This window comes from Drosophila virilis, chromosome 5, assembly GCF_030788295.1.
Source record: "Drosophila virilis strain 15010-1051.87 chromosome 5, Dvir_AGI_RSII-ME, whole genome shotgun sequence".
Classification (NCBI taxonomy): domain Eukaryota; kingdom Metazoa; phylum Arthropoda; class Insecta; order Diptera; family Drosophilidae; genus Drosophila; species Drosophila virilis.
The window spans coordinates 15,400,227-15,422,678 of record NC_091547.1 but is presented as its reverse complement, the minus strand read 5'-3'; the positions used below and the strand labels follow the sequence as shown (position 1 = coordinate 15,422,678).

Genomic DNA, 22,452 nt, shown 5'->3' with positions numbered 1-22,452 from the left:
TTTCATTAACATATTGCGGGATCGTTTTTTATTTAACGCTGTTGTTTTATGTCCCCTTGACTATTTTGACATTTCCAACTGTTGTCGCTGCCCGTTTTATTGGTGACCAAATGCCAGTTGCCCGTCTGGAAACACGATCTGTTATTATGTAAATTTGATGATTCCCTAATGCCCTGACACTTATTTTGGGCATTGTTATGATAGGGACTGGCGCCAAAAATTTTGTTGAATGGCCAATTTCATATATTTTCCAACAATCAAAAACCCTGGGCAATGTAATCGATATGCAATTTGTTGAGTCAAGTCTTGAAGATCTCGAAGATCGACTCCCACATACGTTAAACAAGCTGGCGCCTGTCGCCCATTCGTAAATCTAATCAACTATTTTCTTTTCTCAGTAATTTCATTTGTTTTTCCGTTTCGTCGATTTCTATTGCATGGGTGGTCCGTAATGATATATAAATGTCGGGCTGATCATCAAATTCATATCAAATAAGCTTTACATAATATATACATGCTTATCCGTTTGATGATGGACAATATATGAGGTACATTTAATTTAAATTCTACTTAAATTATTGAAGTTGTCATCATTATCGAAAAGATTACAAATTTGAATACAGTTGAATTATCATCCAGGCTACAATTGGATAAGTTAGAGTATAGTCAAGTTTGTGCAAAATGATTCAACGAGAGTCTAGTTTGTTCGTCTTTTCCTTTCTCCTCTCAGTTTATTAAGCTCTCCCAAACAAATATTTGAAGATGTTAGAAAACCCACCCGCCCGCGCCACCTTATCGATTGACATTTGTCGCTGAGGTTGAACCATCGACCTCTCGCCTGTTGATACGACGCGCAGACACCTTGGGCTTACCCTAGCAAAGGACACCCTTATTTGAGATGCTGTCCGTGTACTCTTTAACATTTTTACCTCAAATTATCAATGCAGCAAACTCATAATAGATGCCAAGTAATATTTAGCTTTCAGCTGTTGCAATTGGAATCTAGAATCTGTTTCTGTTACCTTTGCCGAACTGTCATATTGTTCTACAAGGTATAAAGCTGTGCTTGGTAGTATAAGATATTTGTCTATGTGTACAGGAGAGCCAAAGTACAAGATACGAGGGTTTTTCGGCTCATAATCGCAATCTGCTCAAATTAAAGAGGTGAAACAAAGCAAAAACAAAAAAACAAGGCAACATTTAAAGGTAGATCTACAAAAGTAATCCTCGAACATCCTTTTGCAATGACAACAACAAGTACAACGGAATGCAGATGCAATTATAGCAATGCGAGCAGCAATTGAAATGAAATACAAGGATGGGCCATAATTAAAAGGGAATTTCAACCGCAGCATAATTTCAAAAAGCATCCTTGCCGCAGGAGTGGCAAGGTGGCATTCAAGCCTACGGACGCACTGCAATTACATACCACTTACATGCACACATACATAGCTATATACTTGCATATACGAGTTGATTTATATGCATATATATGCACATAAATTCTCCCATTTATCAATATCAATATGGCGGCCATTGCGCATGACGAATGCCGAATGCGACGCGGCCGCTGGCCAATCAGCGCTTTGTTATTGCCAGCTCTCGTGCGTTTGTGTGTGTATGTGTGTAAACAGGTAGCTTGCAGTAGGCGGGCCCAGCAATAACAATGAGTATAATACGGAATATAACCTGTTTGCTTACCGTCTCTTTCGCACACAGCTGTCTCTTGAGCATTGAGTTTACAGTGGAGCTCAAACTGTTAAGAGCAACAGATGCTGTTGTCGCGTAAACTGAATAAAATTCACAGTCGCGGATAAAAAAACGTGCCATGCTGCACTGTCATGGTATATTGAACAATGACTGCTGGAGCATATATGTATGTGGTCTAACAGAATGATCAATATTTAAATAAAATAACTTTATTTGCTTTCATTTGAAATTGGACAGTTAACAAAACAATTTATTTAAAATAATTTGCTTAATACTTAATTAATATGTATTTTAGATTTGTGAGTGTGTAAGCTATTTGGGGCCGGCACTTTAGGTGCCGCTCTCTAATTGAGCAATTTGGGTGATTCGCTTCGTTTGCGTAGAATAACAGCAACAGTTTGACATTCACTGTGGCAACGTCTCAAGCAATTGCCTTCTCTCTCCCTGTAACGCCTAGCGGCAGCAACCACCAACAAACTCACGCACACACACACACTCCCATACACACATGCAAGCATGCACATGCACACCAACACATGCACAGCGCTCGCTTGGCTGGTTGGCCATCGCGTTTGGACTTGGCGGCCTTTTCTTTTCATTCCAATGTTCAGTCTCTCTCTTGCGTTGCTCGCGTGCGGTTCGTGCTGTTCGCAGTTCGCATCTCGATTATCGCTGCCCATTGTCGATGTCGCTCGTGCGACGAACGACGGCCCCGCCGGCACCGATCCTAATTCAACGGCAATAAACAAATGTCCGATGCATAAATCAAAAGTCAACGCGCGCACACAGTATTTTGCATTTTGCATTAGAAATTAGAAAATAGCAAATAGAAGCAAGCCGAACGCTAAAATACTCACATAAATCGAAAACGTGCGCACACATCATCAAAAAAAAAATAAAAAAAATATAACAAAAGTTGATATCAATTGTTCAAATTTAGCTCTAGTGTTTGTTGTTGTTTTTTAAGGCTTGTTCGCAATTAATAAAAGTCGCGAAAGCGGAAAATTTTTCTAAGAATTGCAACACGTGTTTCTGCTAACAGTGCGTATGAAAATTTGTTGCTTGTCTGCGCGTTCGCAGTTATTTTCGTTTATGCCCCACACACACACACTCACACACACATACACACGAGTGAGTGAATGTGCATGTGCATGCGAGTGTGTGCGTGTGCTCGTGTATCTTAAAATCTGCTGAAAAGTTGCGCCAATCGAAGGGTAAAACCAACAAAAAAAAAAAAAGAAACGAAACAAAAAAAAATTGCTGCTGCTAGCGGAAAGCAAAGCAAATGTGCAAAACAACCAAAACAGCAACAACAGCTAAAAGAACAACAACACGGATACGCATCTGCGACAGTGATATACATTCATAATAGATACAGATACAGGTGAGTTACCAAATGCCGACGGTGAAGCTCGAATTGAGCTTGGCTCAAAACAAGATTAGAAAAACTATCTTAAATATGTCGAAACCCTTACAGATCTGGCAGACGCTTGAGATGATATATCTCATCTATATCTCATGATATATCTGTCACATCGCAAACCAGTTAATCTTTCCACACAAGATCTCATCTTAATCCCATAGAGGTATATGATGTTGATAGGATTTAAGAATGAAAACATTATTCTTATGGCTTTTATATGTTATTATGATCCCATTCCGTCAGTTACGCTATGAAACCTTGCCAAAGTTTCATAGTGAAAGCTTCTAAAATGAAGAAATATTTTACATGGAAAAAACCATCCTTATTATATATAGACTATATATATTTGGCTGTTGATATTGACTGAGAATATGTATATACATATATTTAACGAGAAATTTTATGAGAAAATTATAACATACCCTGCAAAGGTTATGATACTAATAAATCTCAACAGTACTCTGCATTATTCTAATAATTAATCTATTTAATTATTGTAAATTGTAATTAATGGATATTCCATAAGATACACTTGTTTCTAGTTGATAAAGTGTAACAAGTTGCCGAGCTGGAATACCAGACTGAGGTGTTCGTGTGCAGTCCAAAGACTGAGTAGTATTTATGCATTTATTACAGTCAATTATGAATTATATAAGCTTATATATTGTAGGCAGGCATCTTGTAATACTTTCTTGCAATGCTCGCAAAGTAAATATGAACAAAGGAAATGTTTAAGGGGCACATCAAGAAACTGTCATTTGCTTACAAAACCGAGCGATACGCACATATATCTGGTCGTATGTCTTTAATATTTTGATATTCTATAGTTTATTTACCGTTTGCATGACTAATGCTCACATATCCATGTGGGAAACTGTGATTCACAAGCTGCAACCTGAGCGAGTCGCGAGTCGCGCCTCATTGTGGCAGCTCTGGCGATCTGCTTGACTATTTTTGGAGCCACTTCTGAATTGTCGAATGACACGGAAAACCAGCGAAATGTACATTTGGCAAATGCACATGAAAACTGGAAAATTGCAAACGCCTACCCCACCCTCTGGCCATCTGATTAGTCGATCTTATTTCCAGCTTGTTTCGCTTTAACAACAAACATGCGGCCATTCCAGTTGTCATTCATTCATCACATTTCAGAGAGAGCTTGCTTGCGGTATCCGTGAGATACTTTTCGCTTGGCTTTGTTTATTTATAATAACTTTTAGGCAAATCATATGGCTTTTATCATGCAAATTCTCTATAGAAATGCGCGAATTATTAACTTTTCACAGCCTCCATTTTCTCTGGAAAGTTTTTGCGGGTGGGCGTCGCGCAGATGTCGCATGTCGTCTTGTCTCGTTCGCATGCGAATAGTTTATTAATATGTATTTTTTGCCTCTTTTTTTCTTGATTTTCGATTTAGCATTCAAATCGAGAACGTTTAATAGATTAAGTGCGGAGCACACAACAGTTGTCGCCTCCAGATTTTCTTATAATCTATCGCATATAATTGAAAATCTTTCCTTTGCGCAGATAAATATAATGTATCCAACTTTTCTCAATTTCCTATTGCGAGACAATAAAACAGTTTTGGATCTTTTGACATTATGCAAATATAGTCTGTTGTTTAATCAAGGCGGCAATAAAACATAGAAAAAAAAAACTGTTGAACTTTGAACTTTCTGACTTTAGGTTCGGTTCGTGCACTTGATTTGCCAAAATACACACATATATTTTCAAGATTAAAATGTTATAATTCCATTAGTAATTAATAAATGCAAAAAAAAAATATTGTAGGAAATTGATCCATAAATCGGTTCAGACTCAAAGTTAATCAAAATTGAAATATTTTATTTCAGTTCGAATCAAAGCCTTGGATACAATATATATAATAGTGTAGATACATTTTCTATTGTAGTCAAATATTTTCTTTATTTGAACGGGTTTTATCATTAATCTTCAGATTTTATTCCTAAATGAGTTATCTTTAGATTTGCCAGAGGAAATATATAGAAGTCAGATAGAAATGCAAGTTTTCCGAGCAATATATTTGTTATTTTTAAGAAAATGTAATTCTGTCTTAACTTTTAGAATTGAGCACCTAAGCATTTTGTCAATTATTCAGCCTAAAGATACAATACTTCATAGATGCACAAATTGACCTGGCGTAAAGTTGTAAATATGTTTGGTTATTTTGCTAGCAGAATGAGCTGAATTCGTGCTGCAAATGCATAGCATTTGTGGCTTTGATGATTTTACGCATTTGCGTAGAAATTTCGTTTTAATTTGCGTACAAGTTTTTCATTGAAAAAGATGCGAAAAAGATGTTGGCCGGCACTCTGGCCAATTTAGAGAGACTGGGCCGCGGCACCCATGGACTGGCCGAGTCGGCGGCGAGTCCATACAGTCTCAAGAGTTGCGCAAATGTAGCGCAAAAATACGTGTGCCAGGCGCACAGCCAGAGATACATTTGGTCTGGCCACGCCCCAGCGAGCAGCACATTAAATTGACAAATTTCATTCATTGCATATTCGCGTTTAATCTGGTCCGGGCGAGTACAGCTGGCAATTAAATAGCAAATGCTATATAAACGTGTGCTAAATGCCGAGTTTTATCTCACAGATACAATTGCCCGGCCCGGCCCGGCCCGGCCCGGCCAGGCTCGGAACGTTAGCCAGACAGCGAGTTGGCGGTCAGTTGAAGTTTTCTTTTGTTTACTTCCAGGGAAACGGGGGAAATGTGCAATAACAGCTTCGAATTTGTTGAATTTGTCGATTACATTGTATAAACACAGACGCCATTGCAGATAATTCGCTTTCAGCGCAAAACAGTCCTCGTCTCTGGATTCGGATGGTACCGGAACCAGAGTGCGTTTGGTAACTGTAACGATGGCGTCTACATTTTATCGGGGCCCTGCCCTGGAATCCGCATCTGTTCCTTGGGCAGTTTAGTTTCACAGCTCGAACGTGTCGCAGTGAATTTTTAGATTAACAGTTCTTTGGCCAAGCTTCGACTCAATTCGAGCTGTTTAAACTTTAAGGAATTCCGAATTTATGATAAAACTGCAGCTCGGCCGAGCAACAGGTATACTAACGCATTCCAAATATATCGGCTTGGAAATATTTTACTATCTATTTCAACATTTCAACAAACATAAATCACAGCAGCTATGCAACTTAATTAAAACCGGTAAGAGTGCTCGACCGAAAGATACCCTATATGATATATACTTTCTTGAGGAACTTCGGTGTTTATAGTCCGATCTTTTTACAACTTTCAGCACTTAAGTATGGCATGCTAATATGAGTATATATCAAAGTTCAAGTTGGTTCTAGCAAATAATCTAGATTTGTGTACAATAACAGCAAGAGTCTTTAAACCAATTTTGTTGCCTCTAGCTCTCATAGTCTTCGAGATATGCTCAAATAACCGAAAATCGATTTTGTTCTCTATCGTTCCAACTAGGCTGGTTATCGATAACTTGAAATAATCTCGATCTGTTCGTGCATCCGGAGAAATTACTTTCAAATTCCAAGTCTATAGCTTTCAAACTCTCTGAGATCGAACAGGCGAGCAGACAGATATGGGTAGATCGACTCGGCTTTGATGAAATAATATAAAAATGTACAAATTTGCATTATACCCCTTTTATGCATTTACAATGTGTTGAGGGTATAAAAACATTAAAAACTTTTATTAGATTCAACTTTAATTAGAAACTAATGAGACGCTGGCAACAATAGAGTCGTTTGGCTGCGATTTGGTTAACAAAACAGCATACAACTCTATAAAAACTGAAACGGACAACAGATCCAACAGATCCAACAGAAATAGATCCAAGACACATACACAAGGTGTCCGCTTTCAGCTTTGGGGGGCTGGCAGCGAGACGCTCCCGCATGCAGTTAAATTGACAGGCGACCAAACAAGCGAAGACAATAACAATAATACTCAAATTAAAAGCTTATAAAAGTCAAGCACACACACACACACACACACACGCACAACATAAAAGCAAACAGCAGAAATCGGAAATCTGACAGATAACACGTTCGAATGGACGCGTTTGTAAAGTAAATTAAAAATGTGTAAGTCGAGCTGAAAATAAATGAAATTCATTTAGTTTTTATTCGAATGCTAGCCACAAGCAGCAGCCAGGCCCAGTTAAAGCATCTATCGGCAACATTTGAATAACTGCCGCAACGGCAGCCGGCAGCCGTTTCCCATCAGATAAAATATCTTTGAGGTTGCTGCTGCGACTAGCTGAGTGAATGCTCGCATAGATTTGTTGCCGTGTGGGGCATCTACTATATGCTATATGCCATAGGCCCCTTCTTCATGGCCACAGATCATATCGGAGTGCCATTAACTGAGCCATCATATGCATCAATGTGCTACTTGATTCTATAATTGTAATCGGGTCAAGAGGCAACATTCTAAAGATACTTTTCTAATCAAATTCAACCAAGATAAAATTAATTGACATGCGCATATTGTGAATATAATAATAATGCAGGCAAATATAATTTATTGATAGTATAATAGCTATTTCGGTTTCAGTCCGGAGTTACAACTGATTTTTGACTATGCACCGAAAAGTTTGAGCAGCAGCTAGTTGATTTGAACCGCTAACCGAAAAACCGCTAGTTCTATTCGCTGCAATTGAGTTGCCCTTGCAGTTCAGTTGCCTGTCAGAGGTCAGGTTCAGCCTTTAGAGCATACGTGAATGGAACAAAATGTGAAAATCCAAGAAAACAAGTAAATTATTGTAATTTCAATATTTTGAATAGCTTAGCGAATAGTCGAACGCTTGTGTATATCGTATGACTGTGTTGTACACAATTTCATCTATAAATTATGGCCAGCACACGAGCAGATTGTACATATACATATAAGTAGAACCTACTTATATAGCGTATTTCGTTTCACGCGTTTTGCTTGTTTACTTGCGTCAAACATAAAACAAGCCAAAAAATATCTGACGCTTGGCCAAATGTGGATCGGATCGGGCGGGAACGGGCGGGAACGGGCGGTCCCAGCGGATCGGCCGGCCTAGGCCGATGACTCAAGAGCAGGCAACCAACTTGGCGTTGGTATTTTCGTTACAGCAGCCAAATGAAATGCTTTGTATATATAATCTGCCTCACACACAGAGTGCGAGCGAGAGAGAGAGAGATAGAGAGAGAGAGAGAGAGGGCAAGCTGAAAATTGAAAACAGATCCAAGAATATCTCGAATCGCTGCGGCGCAGTTGCCTCAATTTGAAAACATATACGAGGTGCGAGCTGCTTAGACTTTAACCCGTAGCTAGGGAAAGGGGGGGGGGGGCTCTGCGGGCAGGGGAATGCCAACAGATCGGAAATCTTGGGCGCATCTCAAATCGAAATTTACGTATGTAAAACAGTCAGACGATGCGTGGGCCAGCGCGATCGATTGCAGTGCGACCTTTGCAGATATTCTATCTGATGGATACACTTGCAGCTCCTGCTCTTTGTATCTGTATCTGTATCTGTATCTGCTTCTTGTTCTCCTGCCTGTAAGCAGAGATGCGGCAGCGACGTGGTAATTTTAGAAAATTTTCTACATAAGCAATAACACAACACTGAAAACCATGCGCCCCATTTAATAATATTGTGTAAAAGTTTATTTTCGTTGTGGCTGTTCGCCGAGCTGACGTCGCCGTCTCCGTCGCCGTCGCCGTCGCCAGGCGGGGGGGCGCATATAGAAAACCATACTTTGATAATGGAAGCATTCGCATTACACGTGCGCACCTGCCACACACGCATTAGCTAATCTAAGCGATCGACTAATCGACTTTGACAACATGGGGTCCAGTTCGTTTGTTTGCTTTCTCTCTGGGCTAAAAGTGTTCTTTCTGGCCATATTTCATAACTTGTTTTGTTTAACATAAATGTGGAAAATGTGAAAATATTCACATATCCCTAATGCCAGTTTCAACAGTTTAATGTCTCGCAATTATCGTTTTTACAATCTTAAACAAAACATTCCAAATGTTGGCAATAAAAATATGAAAAATTGCCCCCAATTAGTATGGTAATTATTGGATCCAACAAATACGCCTAGCATAGCATTGATTAATCGAGGGACTTTATAAACACGCTGGGATCTGTGCTTCATTTCATAAGAGTCTGTCTTGAATATATATACATAAATATTCTCAATCAATATGATTAGTTGGGCTAATACAGCAGATTCTTTTCTATCCAAACTTGGCATTTATAAGTTTTTCAAGAATTGCTATCAACTTCGGAGTACTCAAAATGATCTTTTTGTACATAATATAATATCATAAAAAGAAAACTTATCAAGGGAATTTTATCTTCGACGCTTAAGATCGACTCATATTTATCTCTTTTCCTAAAATTACCTTCATTTCTGCAGCGCTCAAGAAACCAAAGACAAATTAAGCCTAAAACTCACTAGGCTATTGATAAAGTGAGCTATACGCGGGAGTTCATACACATCGATTCGCAGAGCTTGGATTCAGAGGGCCCAGCTGCCCGGTTTGGAGTGCAAGTGCCACTCACAGATTATGTTGCAACATCCCGCCACCGACTTCTACGATCTGGCCGCGGCCAATGCGGCTGCTGTGCTCACCGCCCGGCACACGCCCCCCTACAGCCCGACGGGGCTGAGCGGGTCGGTGGTCGCGCTGCACAATAATAACAATAATAGCACAAGCAATAATAACAATAATAATCTCGATATGCTCACGCACAACGGAGGCGGCGTGGGCGTCGGTCTGGGCGGAAGCGTGACTGCCACTGGACTGCACCTGAGCGGCGGCGGCGGCGGCAGCAGAAATGGCGGCCCAGGTGCCGGGGGCGGCGGCAGTGCTGCCACAGCCGGACGCGAAACTCTGCCCAGCTTCGGCTTTACGCAGGAGCAGGTGGCCTGCGTGTGCGAGGTGAGCTGCTGCTGGCGAGGATTACGGCCCGCTCAGCTGCCAACATTAAGTTATTTGTTTTGTGTTTTAGGTGCTGCAGCAGGCGGGCAATATCGAAAGACTGGGCCGCTTCCTTTGGTCGCTGCCACAATGTGATAAACTGCAACTGAACGAGTCTGTGCTGAAGGCCAAGGCGGTCGTCGCATTCCATCGTGGTCAGTACAAGGAGCTGTACCGGCTGCTCGAACATCATCACTTCTCGGCCCAGAATCATGCCAAGCTCCAGGCCCTGTGGTTGAAAGGTGACACGACATCCACCCTCCTCCCCCCCCATCTCTCTCTCTCTCTCTCTTGCTCTTCGATCACGTTTTTCCTCTCTCTCCCTGGCACTCTTTAGCCTCCAAGTGCTAACCCGAAATTCTTTTACTGTAGCGCATTACGTGGAAGCCGAAAAACTGCGCGGAAGACCTTTGGGTGCTGTGGGCAAATATCGTGTTCGCCGTAAATTTCCACTGCCCCGCACCATTTGGGATGGCGAGGAGACGAGCTACTGTTTTAAGGTGAGTACCGCAGACACCTTTCCCCATCAGTTGCCCCTGTCCCTGTCCCTGCCGCGCTCCTTTTTTGCCTTACCATCTTGGTTCGCCTTGCCACATTAATTGCGGCAACAAAGGGCACAAAATGAAATCGTAGAAATGTCCGCCACGTCCCAGCCCCTGCCCTGCCCGGCCCTGCCCTCGACTGCCGGGCAACGCCTACTTTCCTGTGCTCCTTGTGGCTCATCGTCGTTTCCTGACGGACACTGTTTGCACTTGGGCTTTATCTACGCGGGCTTTCAATTGATTAAAAACATTTGCATTCATGTCAAATATTTAAAGCTATTACAAAAGTTGGGTGGCCCAGGCAAAAGGGGAAAGGAACAAGATAATCTATAAGACATTCTCCAAAACATTCAAATGAATTTGAAGTGAAGCATTTGCAGAAATAAAAAACAAAAACAAGATTACAATAGAACCGAACCATGAAAAGTGCCCTTTTTGTATACCCTATACCCCATAATACTCTATATTATGATACACATATGTCGAATAGTAGGATCTTATACGAGAGAATATTCTGTTCTTCAAGCTCAGACTCGACATTTTCTAGCTTTAGGGCGAAATCTTACAATTCTGGTAGCACAAATTGTCGAAAGACAGGGAGAGCGTTAAGGGCTTTAAGGCAACAAAGCCTTGGCCTATTGAAAGCCGAACAATTGCAGACACTTTTTGTCTGATTAGTTCCGATAGCTGCTATTTAATTCGTGAATAATATCTAATAGTTATTGTTGCGTTTAACTCGTTCAGGAGAAATCCCGCTCGGTATTGAGAGACTGGTATGCGCACAATCCGTATCCATCGCCGCGCGAGAAGCGCGACTTGGCCGAGGCCACAGGACTGACCACGACGCAGGTGAGTGTTGAATCGTTGACAAATGGCATTTGTTATTTGTCATAAAGTTGATTTTGTATTTAAACACCTTTACAGGTATCCAATTGGTTCAAGAATCGACGACAACGAGATCGCGCTGCCGAGCACAAAGAGTAAGTTCTCTCTCACAAAAAATATTAATAATATATATGCATGCATTTATTATAAATAATTTTTGGTTAAGTGTCAACGCGTGCAAAATGAATTGGCATTTAAATTTCAATTACAAAAGCTGACGACGCGTCCGTTTACTTGGCTTTTACATGCTGATAACAAGGTCAATTTGAGGCTTTTTTCTGTGGGTGGGGCGGGCTAATTAGTGTCAAGGACACGGCCGTTTTTCACGTGAATCATATAAACTACATAGCATACCGAAAATATGAGCATTCATTTATATGGTAAATGTGAAAATGTGGCTGACAAATTCATGAACATGCCACACATATTCCACATATTCGTTATTTGTGTGGATCTTTGTTTTCATAGGCGCATTGTCATATGTTTGACAGACTGACTAAAACTAATGCAGCGGGTCCTTGCCAAGAAAGGACATTTGGATGCTTTTCACAAAAACATCTGCATTTCCGCTTAAGCAAATAGGCAAACATTCCCGAAACTCTTCTCTTTCTTTTTCGGCATGTTTCAGATGCTTGGCCGCCGATAGGCAACTTTTCAAATATTGAACATCCTTTCGGGCATCCTTTTGTTTGCCTTCCCTATCCTGCTCTCTCGCTCTCGCATTAGAAGTCATGTGAAGCGCAAACATGGAAATTGAAAATGTGAAATGGATTTTAAAGTGGCCGCAACAATGTTGAACTAACTAACACAAAGTTCGTTTCGCATCTGTGCCTAAAACACATATTCAAATGCATTAAACTAAACGGCCTATCAGTTTCCCAAAGTGCACAAAAGAGCTTCAATTTGCAATTTCCAAAAGAAAACAAAAAAAAAAACACAAATATTATAAAACAATAATAACAGCGAAAAATTGTCGCAATAAAAATAAAAATTGGCCGCCGTAGCAACCGCAGTGCACACACACACACGCTCAGATACATATGTATATGCAGCTGACAAAAGTATCTCACAGATACTTTTGCATATAGGCGGGCAATGCCTACGGTAGTTTGCACTACGTAGCGTCCTCATGGCTTTTTATTTTATTATTCATTTTGTTGTTGCTGCTGTTGTTGTTGTTGTTGTTGTTGTTACTGGTAACCTGATATATGTTTATGGCTGTGCCGCGTCGAGCAGCAGCAACGGCAACGGCAACGGCAACTCGGCGCTGCTACTTTAACTTTTCATATATATAGTTTTTGTTTTGAGTGTGCACTAAAGACTCTTCTACACACACACACACACACACGCACACATGCACAAATTTGTGTGCTCCATTGTAGTTGGACTTTAATGTGTTGCCCAAACGGTCCACCAAGCATAACGACGCCAAAGCCCACAATTCAACGAGCTGTCGAGTTGTTCTCGACCAACTGTCGTCATTTAACATAATTGCTGATAAAATCTAAAACTTTACATACAAAATTTACACCTGAAAATTACCTCAATTCAATTGCTTGTCGAATTAATATCAATTTTAGAAATTGATAAGTTTGTTAATCTTGAAAACAAAACTATTTCATATTTACTCAATTTCTAAATGATTCGTCGCATAAGCTGCGATCCAGACATATATATGGGCATAGCTAGATCAAGTCGGCTGTTGATATTGGTCGGGAATGTAGACAAATTGGGTTCGGATATATCCCTACAAAGGACTATTTTTTGAAAAACTTCCTTCAAATAAAATGTGGCACATCGTGAATCTTTTCTGATAGCTCAAATGTTTTTCTTTTGAGCATTATATTGTGATTTGAATACCCTTACACTTTATTAACAAAATTTGACATACATCTCTTATATGATGCGTTACGAAAATGAGTAAAAAAGTAGAGTTAATACTTGATTAAAATGTTGATTAGAAAGTTTTGTGTAGCAGTAAACGTAAAATACAACTAGAGAATTTATTGTTCCAAATGTTTATCTGCAACGAACGATTCGGGGACTTATGAAAGAACTGTCTGATTCGTGTTAACCAAATACAAAGCACAATGCCATTCGCATATAGTCAACAGTGGAGGATATAGCCGTTATAATGACCCGATATCGATCAATGTACATCGTTACGAACAGCATGTACTTCTTGTTGGTGACCTGGAAGTACCACAGATTCGTTGCGGCGCCAAGTAGATCCCAGTTTGGCGGGAAAACAAAATCCAAATGCTTTTCCCCAACGTACTGGAAAACGGCATAGTAGAGGCCCAGCACCATCATTGGGTACAGAACGGGTAGCAATATGAAGAAGAGCATGCCGCACGTATAAACGCATTTCAACAGCGTCGGAAAGGGCAGCTGCTGCAGCCAAATATCAAACAGGTGCTCCACCAGAGGCTGCATGTAATAGACCAAGCGACCCGGCCATGATATCTTCGCCCACTGCAAGCGAAACGCATGAATGCAAATAATCGGGGAGTGGGGTTGTGGGGGAGTCAGGGAGTGGGAAACTAGAAGAGTGTACGTGTGTGTGTGTGTGTGTGTGTGGAGCTTACGACTTTGCGCTTGTGCAGTGGCTTCTTCCAGGTCTTGTGCATTTCAACTGGCAAATTTTGTTTTTATTTTAATTTCTATTCTATTACATTAAGCAAAAATTTAGTTAATCGAACCTTTTTGTATTTTTAATGCCTACTACATATCCATACGACAAATCGGTTGGCATATCTCGTAAAAAGAAGGTTTATGTGAAGAAGTTTATTTGTTTTTTTTTTTTTTTTTCAATATTTATTGCCATTGCCAAAATATTGATTTTAAGACACAGCCGGAGAATAGAGTGAATCCAGAATGTTGGCAACGGCAGGTCTGCGATAGGTTTAGGGTATCTCCTAGTCAGGCCAACTCTTTTGACTGGAACTTATGGGTAAATTTGCAAGATCCGTTCGAACGGTTATAAACTTCTTGCCAAATCCCTACAGAAAGTACCTATTGAGCAAAATATCCCAATACACTGGAAGTGTGTCCAAGGGAAAGTAACTGTTGGAATGCCTAGAAAATATGTCAAATTCATATGAAAGTACATTTGAATATGTATGCAATTCGTTTTTCTGTTATACACGATTTCGTGATTTCAATTCAGGCTTCTTTGCTAGCCTTCACCTTCGTCATGGTTTGATTATGCTCCGAATCGTAGGACCTTTTTCAATTATTTACAATGCACACGCTCCACATTCCCAACAACAATAAGACGAGCAGCACCAGCAGCAGCCGCGTGCAGAGAAAAAAAAAAAAAACCAAACATAAAAAACCTTAATACTACTTCAAATGTGAGAAGAGTTCCAGTTCCAGTTCCAGTACCAGACCCCCAGTACCAGACCCGGCCCGTTGTCTTGATGTTCATTTTTCCAACTGTATGTGTTTGTAACTGTGTGCATTAGTGCGAGTGTATGTGTGTGTGTGTGTGTGTGTGTGTGTGTCGATCTCGGGCAGCTCAGGGCTCATCGTTTTGCGTTTGCGTTTGCGTTCGTCGAATGCCACGGTTGGCTGGAGGGTAGCTGGAAAGAGTATCAAGTTACCACAAAATGTGCGTGTGTTCTTTATTCGTTCGCCTCAGCGCCGTCGCCGTTGCCGTTGCCGTCGCCGTTGCCGTTGCCGTCGCCGACGTTGACGTTGACGTCGCCGACGTTGACGTTGACGTCGCCGCAGCGCGTTATTCATTTTTATTCGTTTTATTGTACATTCTGTTTTTATTATTATGTATTTTGCGCTTTTGCCCGTCTCTCTCTCTCTCTCTCTCTCTCTCGCTTTTGTGATTGTTTGCGTTTCTGCCTCTTCAGCACCATCCCTCTACACACACACACACACACACACACACACACACATGCACATGCAAACATATGTGTGTGCATACATTCTTATATGGGTCTGTTCGTCCCGTGCCCGTTCCCGTTGCCATTCCCGTCTCTGGAGTTCCGTGACGCATTTGGCAGTTGAGTTTTGCCGCCACTGATGGCGTTGATAATGATGTCGTTGGTGATGATGGACCGGTATGGAACTGAGACCTCAACCGAAGGCGCTTGCCAGAGGGGAACAGAACAGCTCAGCTCAGCTCATTCGGAGGGCGGCTGAGCATGTGGCGGGTACTCATCGGGTGGGCGCCTGTGTCAAGTAATTTACCCAACTATAATTGGAAAGCTGAGCACAGCTTATCGCCGTGATTGTGGCATTAAAAAGTCCACCAAGATTTTCATTTATTTGACCAATGTTCCAGCTGCCTCTTCTCTAGAGTTCGCACTGCGCTGCGGGCCTGACACATTTTTCAATGGCAATGTTTCCATTTCTAGGGTTTCATGCGCTTCTCCTTTTGCGCCCATGAAAACAAGTTGAAGTTCGCCCCGCCGCATAAATGCCGTAAGCTGCTTAGGGTCTTAAAAAGTGTTGGGAAATGTTGGAACTGCAAAAGTTCATTGGTCAAGTGGCAAACCTGGACATCTTATGTGATAACCAAGGGCAAATAGAACTATTCCAAGATGTAATTGTGCTCGCAACAAAGAACTGTGCGAGGTCCATCAATATTGGGTGTCTAACGAGCCCTAGAATCCTGCGCTGATCAGGGCAACTATTTACCTACAATTATGCCCTTCCGACTACCAAGATCCTTATCAACTTCCTGCCATGACTATCGTCCACTGATACTTATCTAGACTGTGCCAAGTTCAAGATCTAACGAGATCCAATCATCAGCTGTTCAGTTATCTTAACACAAGAACAAGAGTCAAAACAAATCAAAGGCACAAAACAGACGGTAGCCAGTGTAGGGGCTTGGGGAGGGGGGGCGGCTCTAGTCGGGTAGAGGGGTAGTCAGAACGACACATCATATGGTAGATCGTTGCAGGATTTCCAAGAAATTCCATTGCTAATAAAAATTATAAGCCAATAAATCGTAAAAACAAATAAACAGGCACACACACACACACACACACACACACACACATGCATGGCAGCAAGGCAGTTGGAAAAAATGAAACGCTGTTTCATAAACTGAAGCCCCCATTCGAAGAGCTGGGGATCACAATCGATCGAAGTGCAGGCCAGGGAATCAACGAACAGGTTGAGTTATCGCATTGCGAGATCGGTACACAAATCCCGAGACGTGTGCGCAGCAGGACACCCAACTAAACGGTGCCCGGCCTGGGCCTGGGTCCGAGTCAGAGTGAGGCCCATAAGAAGAATCTGAAAAGGTGTTGATCATAAATTATCATTTAATTTACGCATGTGTGTGGCGTGTTGTTGTTGTTGTTGGAGTTGGAGTTGAGACAACTCGAGTCTGGAGCCTGAGCTTGGACTCGATCTAGTAGTAGAGTTGTACCCAAGCATTGTCCCATTGTCTACAACTATGTTTCGCTTTCAGCTTTAGTTTCAGTTTCAGTTTCGGTTTCGGTTAGGGTCTCTCTCCCTCCATAATCCAGTATGTATGAGTTTCGTGTAGATCTTAACGATTAACCAAAAAGTCATCGTTGCCATCGTTATAAAGTATTTTATCTTATGGCCTGGCCCATTCCGTACGGTTGGCGTGTGGCGCATTTTATGCTGGCTGCGCTTTATTTTGACAGTTTTTTAATAATTTTGTTGCTTTTTAATTGCATGCCACACCAGATGCTTGCCCGATAAGATTTCAGTCTCCCGATTCTCATCTGTGTAAAGTGTTAAGCATCTGAATAATGTTTATAATAGAAGGGGCTAAGGCTCTACATGAATTCTAGCCAGGGCTGCAAGTCTAAAACGTATTCCGTCCCTGGTTCGGTTAACGGTTCGAACTAGTTCCATTTGTCTTTCTGATTCATTAATGCTTATTTGTCACACCTTTTCAGCATGTTAATAAAACAGTCGAAATTGTAACCAAGCCATTTATCAATCAAATTTAATTCTGTTCGGTTTTCGGTTGGTTCGTTATTCTATCAACTTTAAATTCCAATTCCGAACCGGTTCCGTCTAATCGAGACTCAAACGTAACTAAACCATTTATTGCCAAATTTTAGTTCAGTTCAGTTTTCAACTGGTTCTTTTTTCAGTGAACTTTAAATTCAAATTCCTACTTCATAGCCTTGCACTCGTGATCGCACTCGTTTTCGCAGTTCGGGTAACAGAGTTGGCCGAGCCACCCATAATCCGATCATCCATTATTGCCGAGCTAATGAATCTGCTTAAAGCAGCTCCAAAAGTGGCTTTAAACTACAGAAACCCAATTGAGCAAAACAAGTAAAAATTAATTCCTCATCACTGAGCAGCGCCAAGAAAAATGTCCCAAGAACTTTCAGCCGGGACCACACACACATTGCCCCAAACTCTTGGCCAGGCTTTGCCACTCACGCCTCTTGTTCTTGTCATATATTTTATATAAACTCTATGTGACAATTATGTATTGAGGGATTGTCCTTGGGACGCAGCTACCGCGAAGGCAGCTGACTTATAAGACTTGGATGTGTGTGTATTTATTTGATAATGCAATCAGTTGAATATACTCGAAAGTAGGCGCTGTCTCAAACGCCTGCGCTCTCGCTCTCGTTCTCCATCTCTCTCTCTCTCTCTCTCTCTCGCTCTCTCCTGTCCCTGGCCGTGTTAATAAGTGTTGCAGTAAGCCAGAGACAGCAGCGAGCAGGGCCAACAACTATGAAATTCTTGAAATTTGATATCATTGTTTATATGCTGGTGCCCTTTGTTTGCTCCCCACTTTTGCTCGGCTGACTGGTTGACTGGATGGCTGGCGGACTGGCTGGGGCCAGGGCTGGGCATGGATGGCTACTCCAGCATTTTAGCCATTTCTCATTTTGAGGTTGGCTTTATGTTTGCTCAGCCTGTTTGCGTGTAGATCTGTGTTTGTACTTTTCGGGTGGGTTCGCTTCCCTCCTCGCCACAATCGATTTTCTTCAGAAGCAGGCAAACACATTTTGCTGTCCTTTAAATGTTTTGCTAAAGTTCACTTTTATTGACTATTAAGAAATATTCCAAACTTTTTAAAGAGCATGTTTAAAGAGCCTGAGAAAAGTCTCTAATCTTGCCAATAATGTAGTTTCGTGCGATCTTATTATATTAAATAGTTTCCGGCTGGCATTTCATTTTCTAAAATCCGCCTATGTGCGTGGAATACAAGTGGAAATTGAAGTAAGAAATTCTTGTATGAAACTCATGTTTGATTGAAATTTCACGACATTTAGCTTTGAAAAATGTAAAACTCTGTTTAGCTTATTTTCTTAATTCTGTGAAATCGTTTGGATATAGGAGGATATACTCTATAGAGAGAAACTTTTGCAATTTCGAGAAAAGTATTCGAAGGAATCTGATTTCTGCTAGCTGAGCTAACTGATCTGTACTAAACGGACGAATCAATAATCAAAATAATATAAATTGTATTCGGAATAAATCGCATTATTTAGAATCTGATTGAGTATATAGTCATACATGTAGGGACCTAAGAGGATGATTGAGATGCCATGCCAGTTCTTAACTGCAACATAATCAAGAATTCGATGCCCAATTGTACATAAACAAGCCCACCCCCAACGAATCTGGCAAGTGTACAACAGGCACCCGATCCGCGTGTCTGGCTGGGAAAGATGCAAAATGGACAGCTTGGCAATTATCAAGCGCTGCAAGTGGCTGACTGCAAATGTAGATGGATGCGAGTGGAATCTACAATTACACTCCAATGCCGCCAATGCCGAACAGCGAACAGCTGGCTGCCCATTCGAGATGCCAGCTAGTCTGCGGATCTGCGTCTGCGACTGCGCCGTATGTGGCCGACGCGTCGGCGCAGCTCCAGGTCTGCAACTGGGTTTTTCAGGCTCGGCTCGAATTGCGCGCGAGTCAGCAAAAATAACTTGCATGGATTGTGCCAGGCGGGAAAAAAAGGAAGCAGGAGGGGGAGGAATGGTTGCAGGCTGTAGCTGATCTGGCAGATCGTTCCCAATGATCTCTGGCCACAAATTTGTCGAGTGTGCGCTTAAATGTTTTGCATGGCCCTGGACCCTTGTCGCCTCCTCCTCCGCCTCCGCCTCCGCCTCCGTCGCCGTTGCTTGTCGATGTTTGTTGTCATCAATTTTTTGAAACTGGTTCTGGGTACGTTTGCAATTGGGATTCGCGACAAGATTAAGATTAACACACCCGGCACTCGGCTGGCACTGGGCCGATAATGTCAGTTGCTCGAATTTCAAATGCGCCTTGTTATCGCTCTGCCAGTGAATTAGCCATTAAAATGTCAGGACAGTTTAGCACTAACAAATTGAACAACACGAACAACACATCAACAGAAGTGTGTGTGTGTGTGTGTGTGTGTGTGTGTGTTTTCAATTCCCAGCGGTGTCTGGAATTGGGCCAGCAAATGAGTGTCTCGCTTCCACCCTGGCAAACGGTGGCGATAAAAACGACACTTGAAAGTCATTTACAGAATCAGCCGCAAATAATAAAAGTCAAGCAGCTTAACTTTTGATCAAAGGTGCGAGCGAGAGCGATACATAAGCTATAGCCACGCTCTCTCACACACACACACACAGAGAGAGAACAGGCGCAGCTCAAATAACTGAAATCAGATGCGGCGGCGCTCTATGGGGGAATGCACTGAGAGCTGCCCCTCTCGTGTTTGTTTATATGAATGTGTGGGCGTGTTTGTGTGTGTGTGTGTGAGCCCCGCGACACCTTTCGTACTTGCTGTCCTGCTCTAGCGCACGCCTGCTGCTGCCCGAATGTGAAACTGAAACCATTTATAGAAATGCTCGCGTTGAGAGTAGAAATATTCAAGCAGACAATTTCCTTCCGGTTTTATTTTCAATTGCCCGCCCTGTCATTTGTCATTTGTTTATAAATATACACACTTAACTGATGTATGTATATGTAAGCGTGTGTTGTAATTGTTGCTGTTGCTTTTGCTGTTGAAAGCAGTAAATTAGTTACAGCAATTGACACATTTTAATTTAAACGATTGCTGACATCTGTTTTGAAGGCAAAGTTCAGCAGCCTTTCTGTTCGGCGGGAGGGGAAGCTGTAAGGATTATGCAACATTATGTCAGTTTCGTTGAGTTGTGACAGCACTCATTTTCAAATAAGAACAGCAAAACTTAAAAACATAATTTAAATAGCAAACATGTATTTTCACTTTTGACAATCTGGTCACACGTAAAGCATCTAATCAGGCTACTCTTACTTTTCGTATTTAATAAACAGCCACACGTGCGGCCAACTGTCAAAGCAAAGAAAAAAATACCGAATCCAATGTTAAGAAAAGCTATAAATAACTGAATTAGTTGCTGAGCACAAAAAGGCAATAAAAAGGCTTGTCATTGAGCTGCCACAAAGTAGCTTAATCCGTTTAAAATTTCAATTGTTTTCCAGAAAATGACTGAATTAGCAACATAAGAAATGCACTGTCCCTTAAATAACCAAAAACTAATACTAAAATACTGCCCCCGAAAATACTAATTGGCTGAACGACATTAAAGACTGGTAAATTTAAATGAATTTATAATTTTTATCTTTGCAGCGGCTCTACGGACAAACAACACCTGGACTCGTCCAGCGATTCAGAAATGGAGGGCAACATGCTGTCCAGTCAGAGCGCACAACAGCAACACGCAGCCGCCACGCATCACTCGCATCACTCGCAACAGCAGCAACAGCAGTCGCCGAGCAGCGGCAACAACAATAATATCAATAACAATAACAGCAACGGCAACAACAGCAACAGCTTGCATCAGCATCAGCAGCAACTGCAACATGTTGCTGCCGAGCAGAGCCTGCAACACCATCAGCATCAGCAACATGCTGCCAGTGCAGCGGCAGCGAGCAAAAGCAGCGCTGCAGCAGCAGCTGTGGCTGTCGCCGCCTCCCAAATGCCGCCGCTCTCCGCCGCCGTTGCCTACTCGCATCTGCACAGCGTCATGGGCGCCATGCCCATGTACGATATGGGCGAGTATCAGCACTTATGATTCTAGTTGGAGGCTGCTGCTGCTGCCAGCAGCAGCAACAACAGCAGCAGCAGCAACAACAACGGCAACGGCAACAGCAACAGCAACATGCACTGCGAATGGCCAGCTATGCTGCGTCAACGCCAGCAGCGCAGCCAGCTGCAGCAGCATCAGCATCCGGAAAGCTTTTACTTCTGAAGCAGCAATAATTGAGATCACATCCTCGAAGATGATTCGTGTATAGATCAAGTTCAAGATAGCAGCAGCAACAAGTTTTAATTAATCATGAAATAGTAGCACTTGCGCATAATATGGCATTTTTCAATATCACCAAGACACCAGACAGATAAACAGACAGAGAGGGGGATAGAGGGGAGTGGAAGCATAAGCTGTTGCCCTTCCTCGATTAGCAAAAGAATGGATTACTTAAACTTCATTGATCTGTGTAAATAGCTAGGCTTCAGTTTTAGAGCGGGCGGGCTGGGGAACGGAACAGAGTATCTGTTGTCCTGGTATGGCCCCGGATGGATGTAAGGATGAACGATTGATTGGCCGTTCTCTGCCCAACTGCAAATGCAAATCAAATTGAAATGTGCAAAAATTATACATAAATTCTATTAAATTATTTTCAATGTATTTATAATTATTATTATTTTTAAATATATATGAAAAATATAAATAATTACCTTTAATGCTCATTAAATATTATCTGTAAATATCGGATGATAACCGGCTTGAAGGTATCCGAGAAAATTCATTCATATTTTGTCAAAAATTGTTTAATCAAAATTAATTATTATTATTTAAGTACAATGATTCGAACCGCACCCTCTGTAAATAGTTGTAGAAAACGAGGCTCACGAATCGAAGCCGCAGCCGCAGCATTAAAGATTGTTGTGGGCCTGGATGAAGACACTCTCCGTCCACATTAGGAAAATCTGACCAC

The 22,452-nt window shown here is 41.7% G+C and overlaps 2 protein-coding genes across 2 annotated transcripts; one reads left to right on the top strand and one right to left on the bottom strand.

The window, feature by feature from the left end:
- Positions 1-2,331: 2,331 nt before the first annotated feature.
- On the top strand, positions 2,332-22,142 carry so (sine oculis). The gene is made up of 7 exons (XM_002049752.4): positions 2,332-3,094; positions 9,529-10,054; positions 10,125-10,335; positions 10,466-10,593; positions 11,380-11,484; positions 11,560-11,615; positions 21,083-22,142. Exons 2-7 carry the CDS (start codon positions 9,680-9,682, stop codon positions 21,525-21,527), a joined length of 1,320 nt encoding a protein of 439 aa, XP_002049788.1. The 5' UTR covers positions 2,332-3,094; positions 9,529-9,679; the 3' UTR covers positions 21,528-22,142.
- Positions 13,365-14,265, bottom strand: LOC6625703 (uncharacterized). Its single transcript, XM_002049753.4, has 2 exons — positions 14,109-14,265; positions 13,365-13,995 (listed from the first exon to the last, which is right to left on the bottom strand). The coding sequence occupies exons 1-2, from the start codon at positions 14,148-14,150 to the stop codon at positions 13,591-13,593; spliced, it is 447 nt and encodes a 148-aa protein (XP_002049789.1). The 5' UTR covers positions 14,151-14,265; the 3' UTR covers positions 13,365-13,590.
- Positions 22,143-22,452: the final 310 nt, after the last annotated feature.

Bases quoted from the DNA above. Each gene is read 5' to 3' on its own strand.
- so (XM_002049752.4), top strand. From the start codon at position 9,680: ATGTTGCAACATCCCGCCACCGACTTCTACGATCTGGCCGCGGCCAAT. The intron at 10,055-10,124 runs GTGAGCTGCTGC...TTTGTGTTTTAG, and splicing joins AGGTGGCCTGCGTGTGCGAG to GTGCTGCAGCAGGCGGGCAA. The intron at 11,485-11,559 runs GTGAGTGTTGAA...ACACCTTTACAG, and splicing joins CAGGACTGACCACGACGCAG to GTATCCAATTGGTTCAAGAA.
- LOC6625703 (XM_002049753.4), bottom strand. From the start codon at position 14,150: ATGCACAAGACCTGGAAGAAGCCACTGCACAAGCGCAAAGTC. The intron at 13,996-14,108 runs GTAAGCTCCACA...TTTCGCTTGCAG, and splicing joins CACTGCACAAGCGCAAAGTC to TGGGCGAAGATATCATGGCC.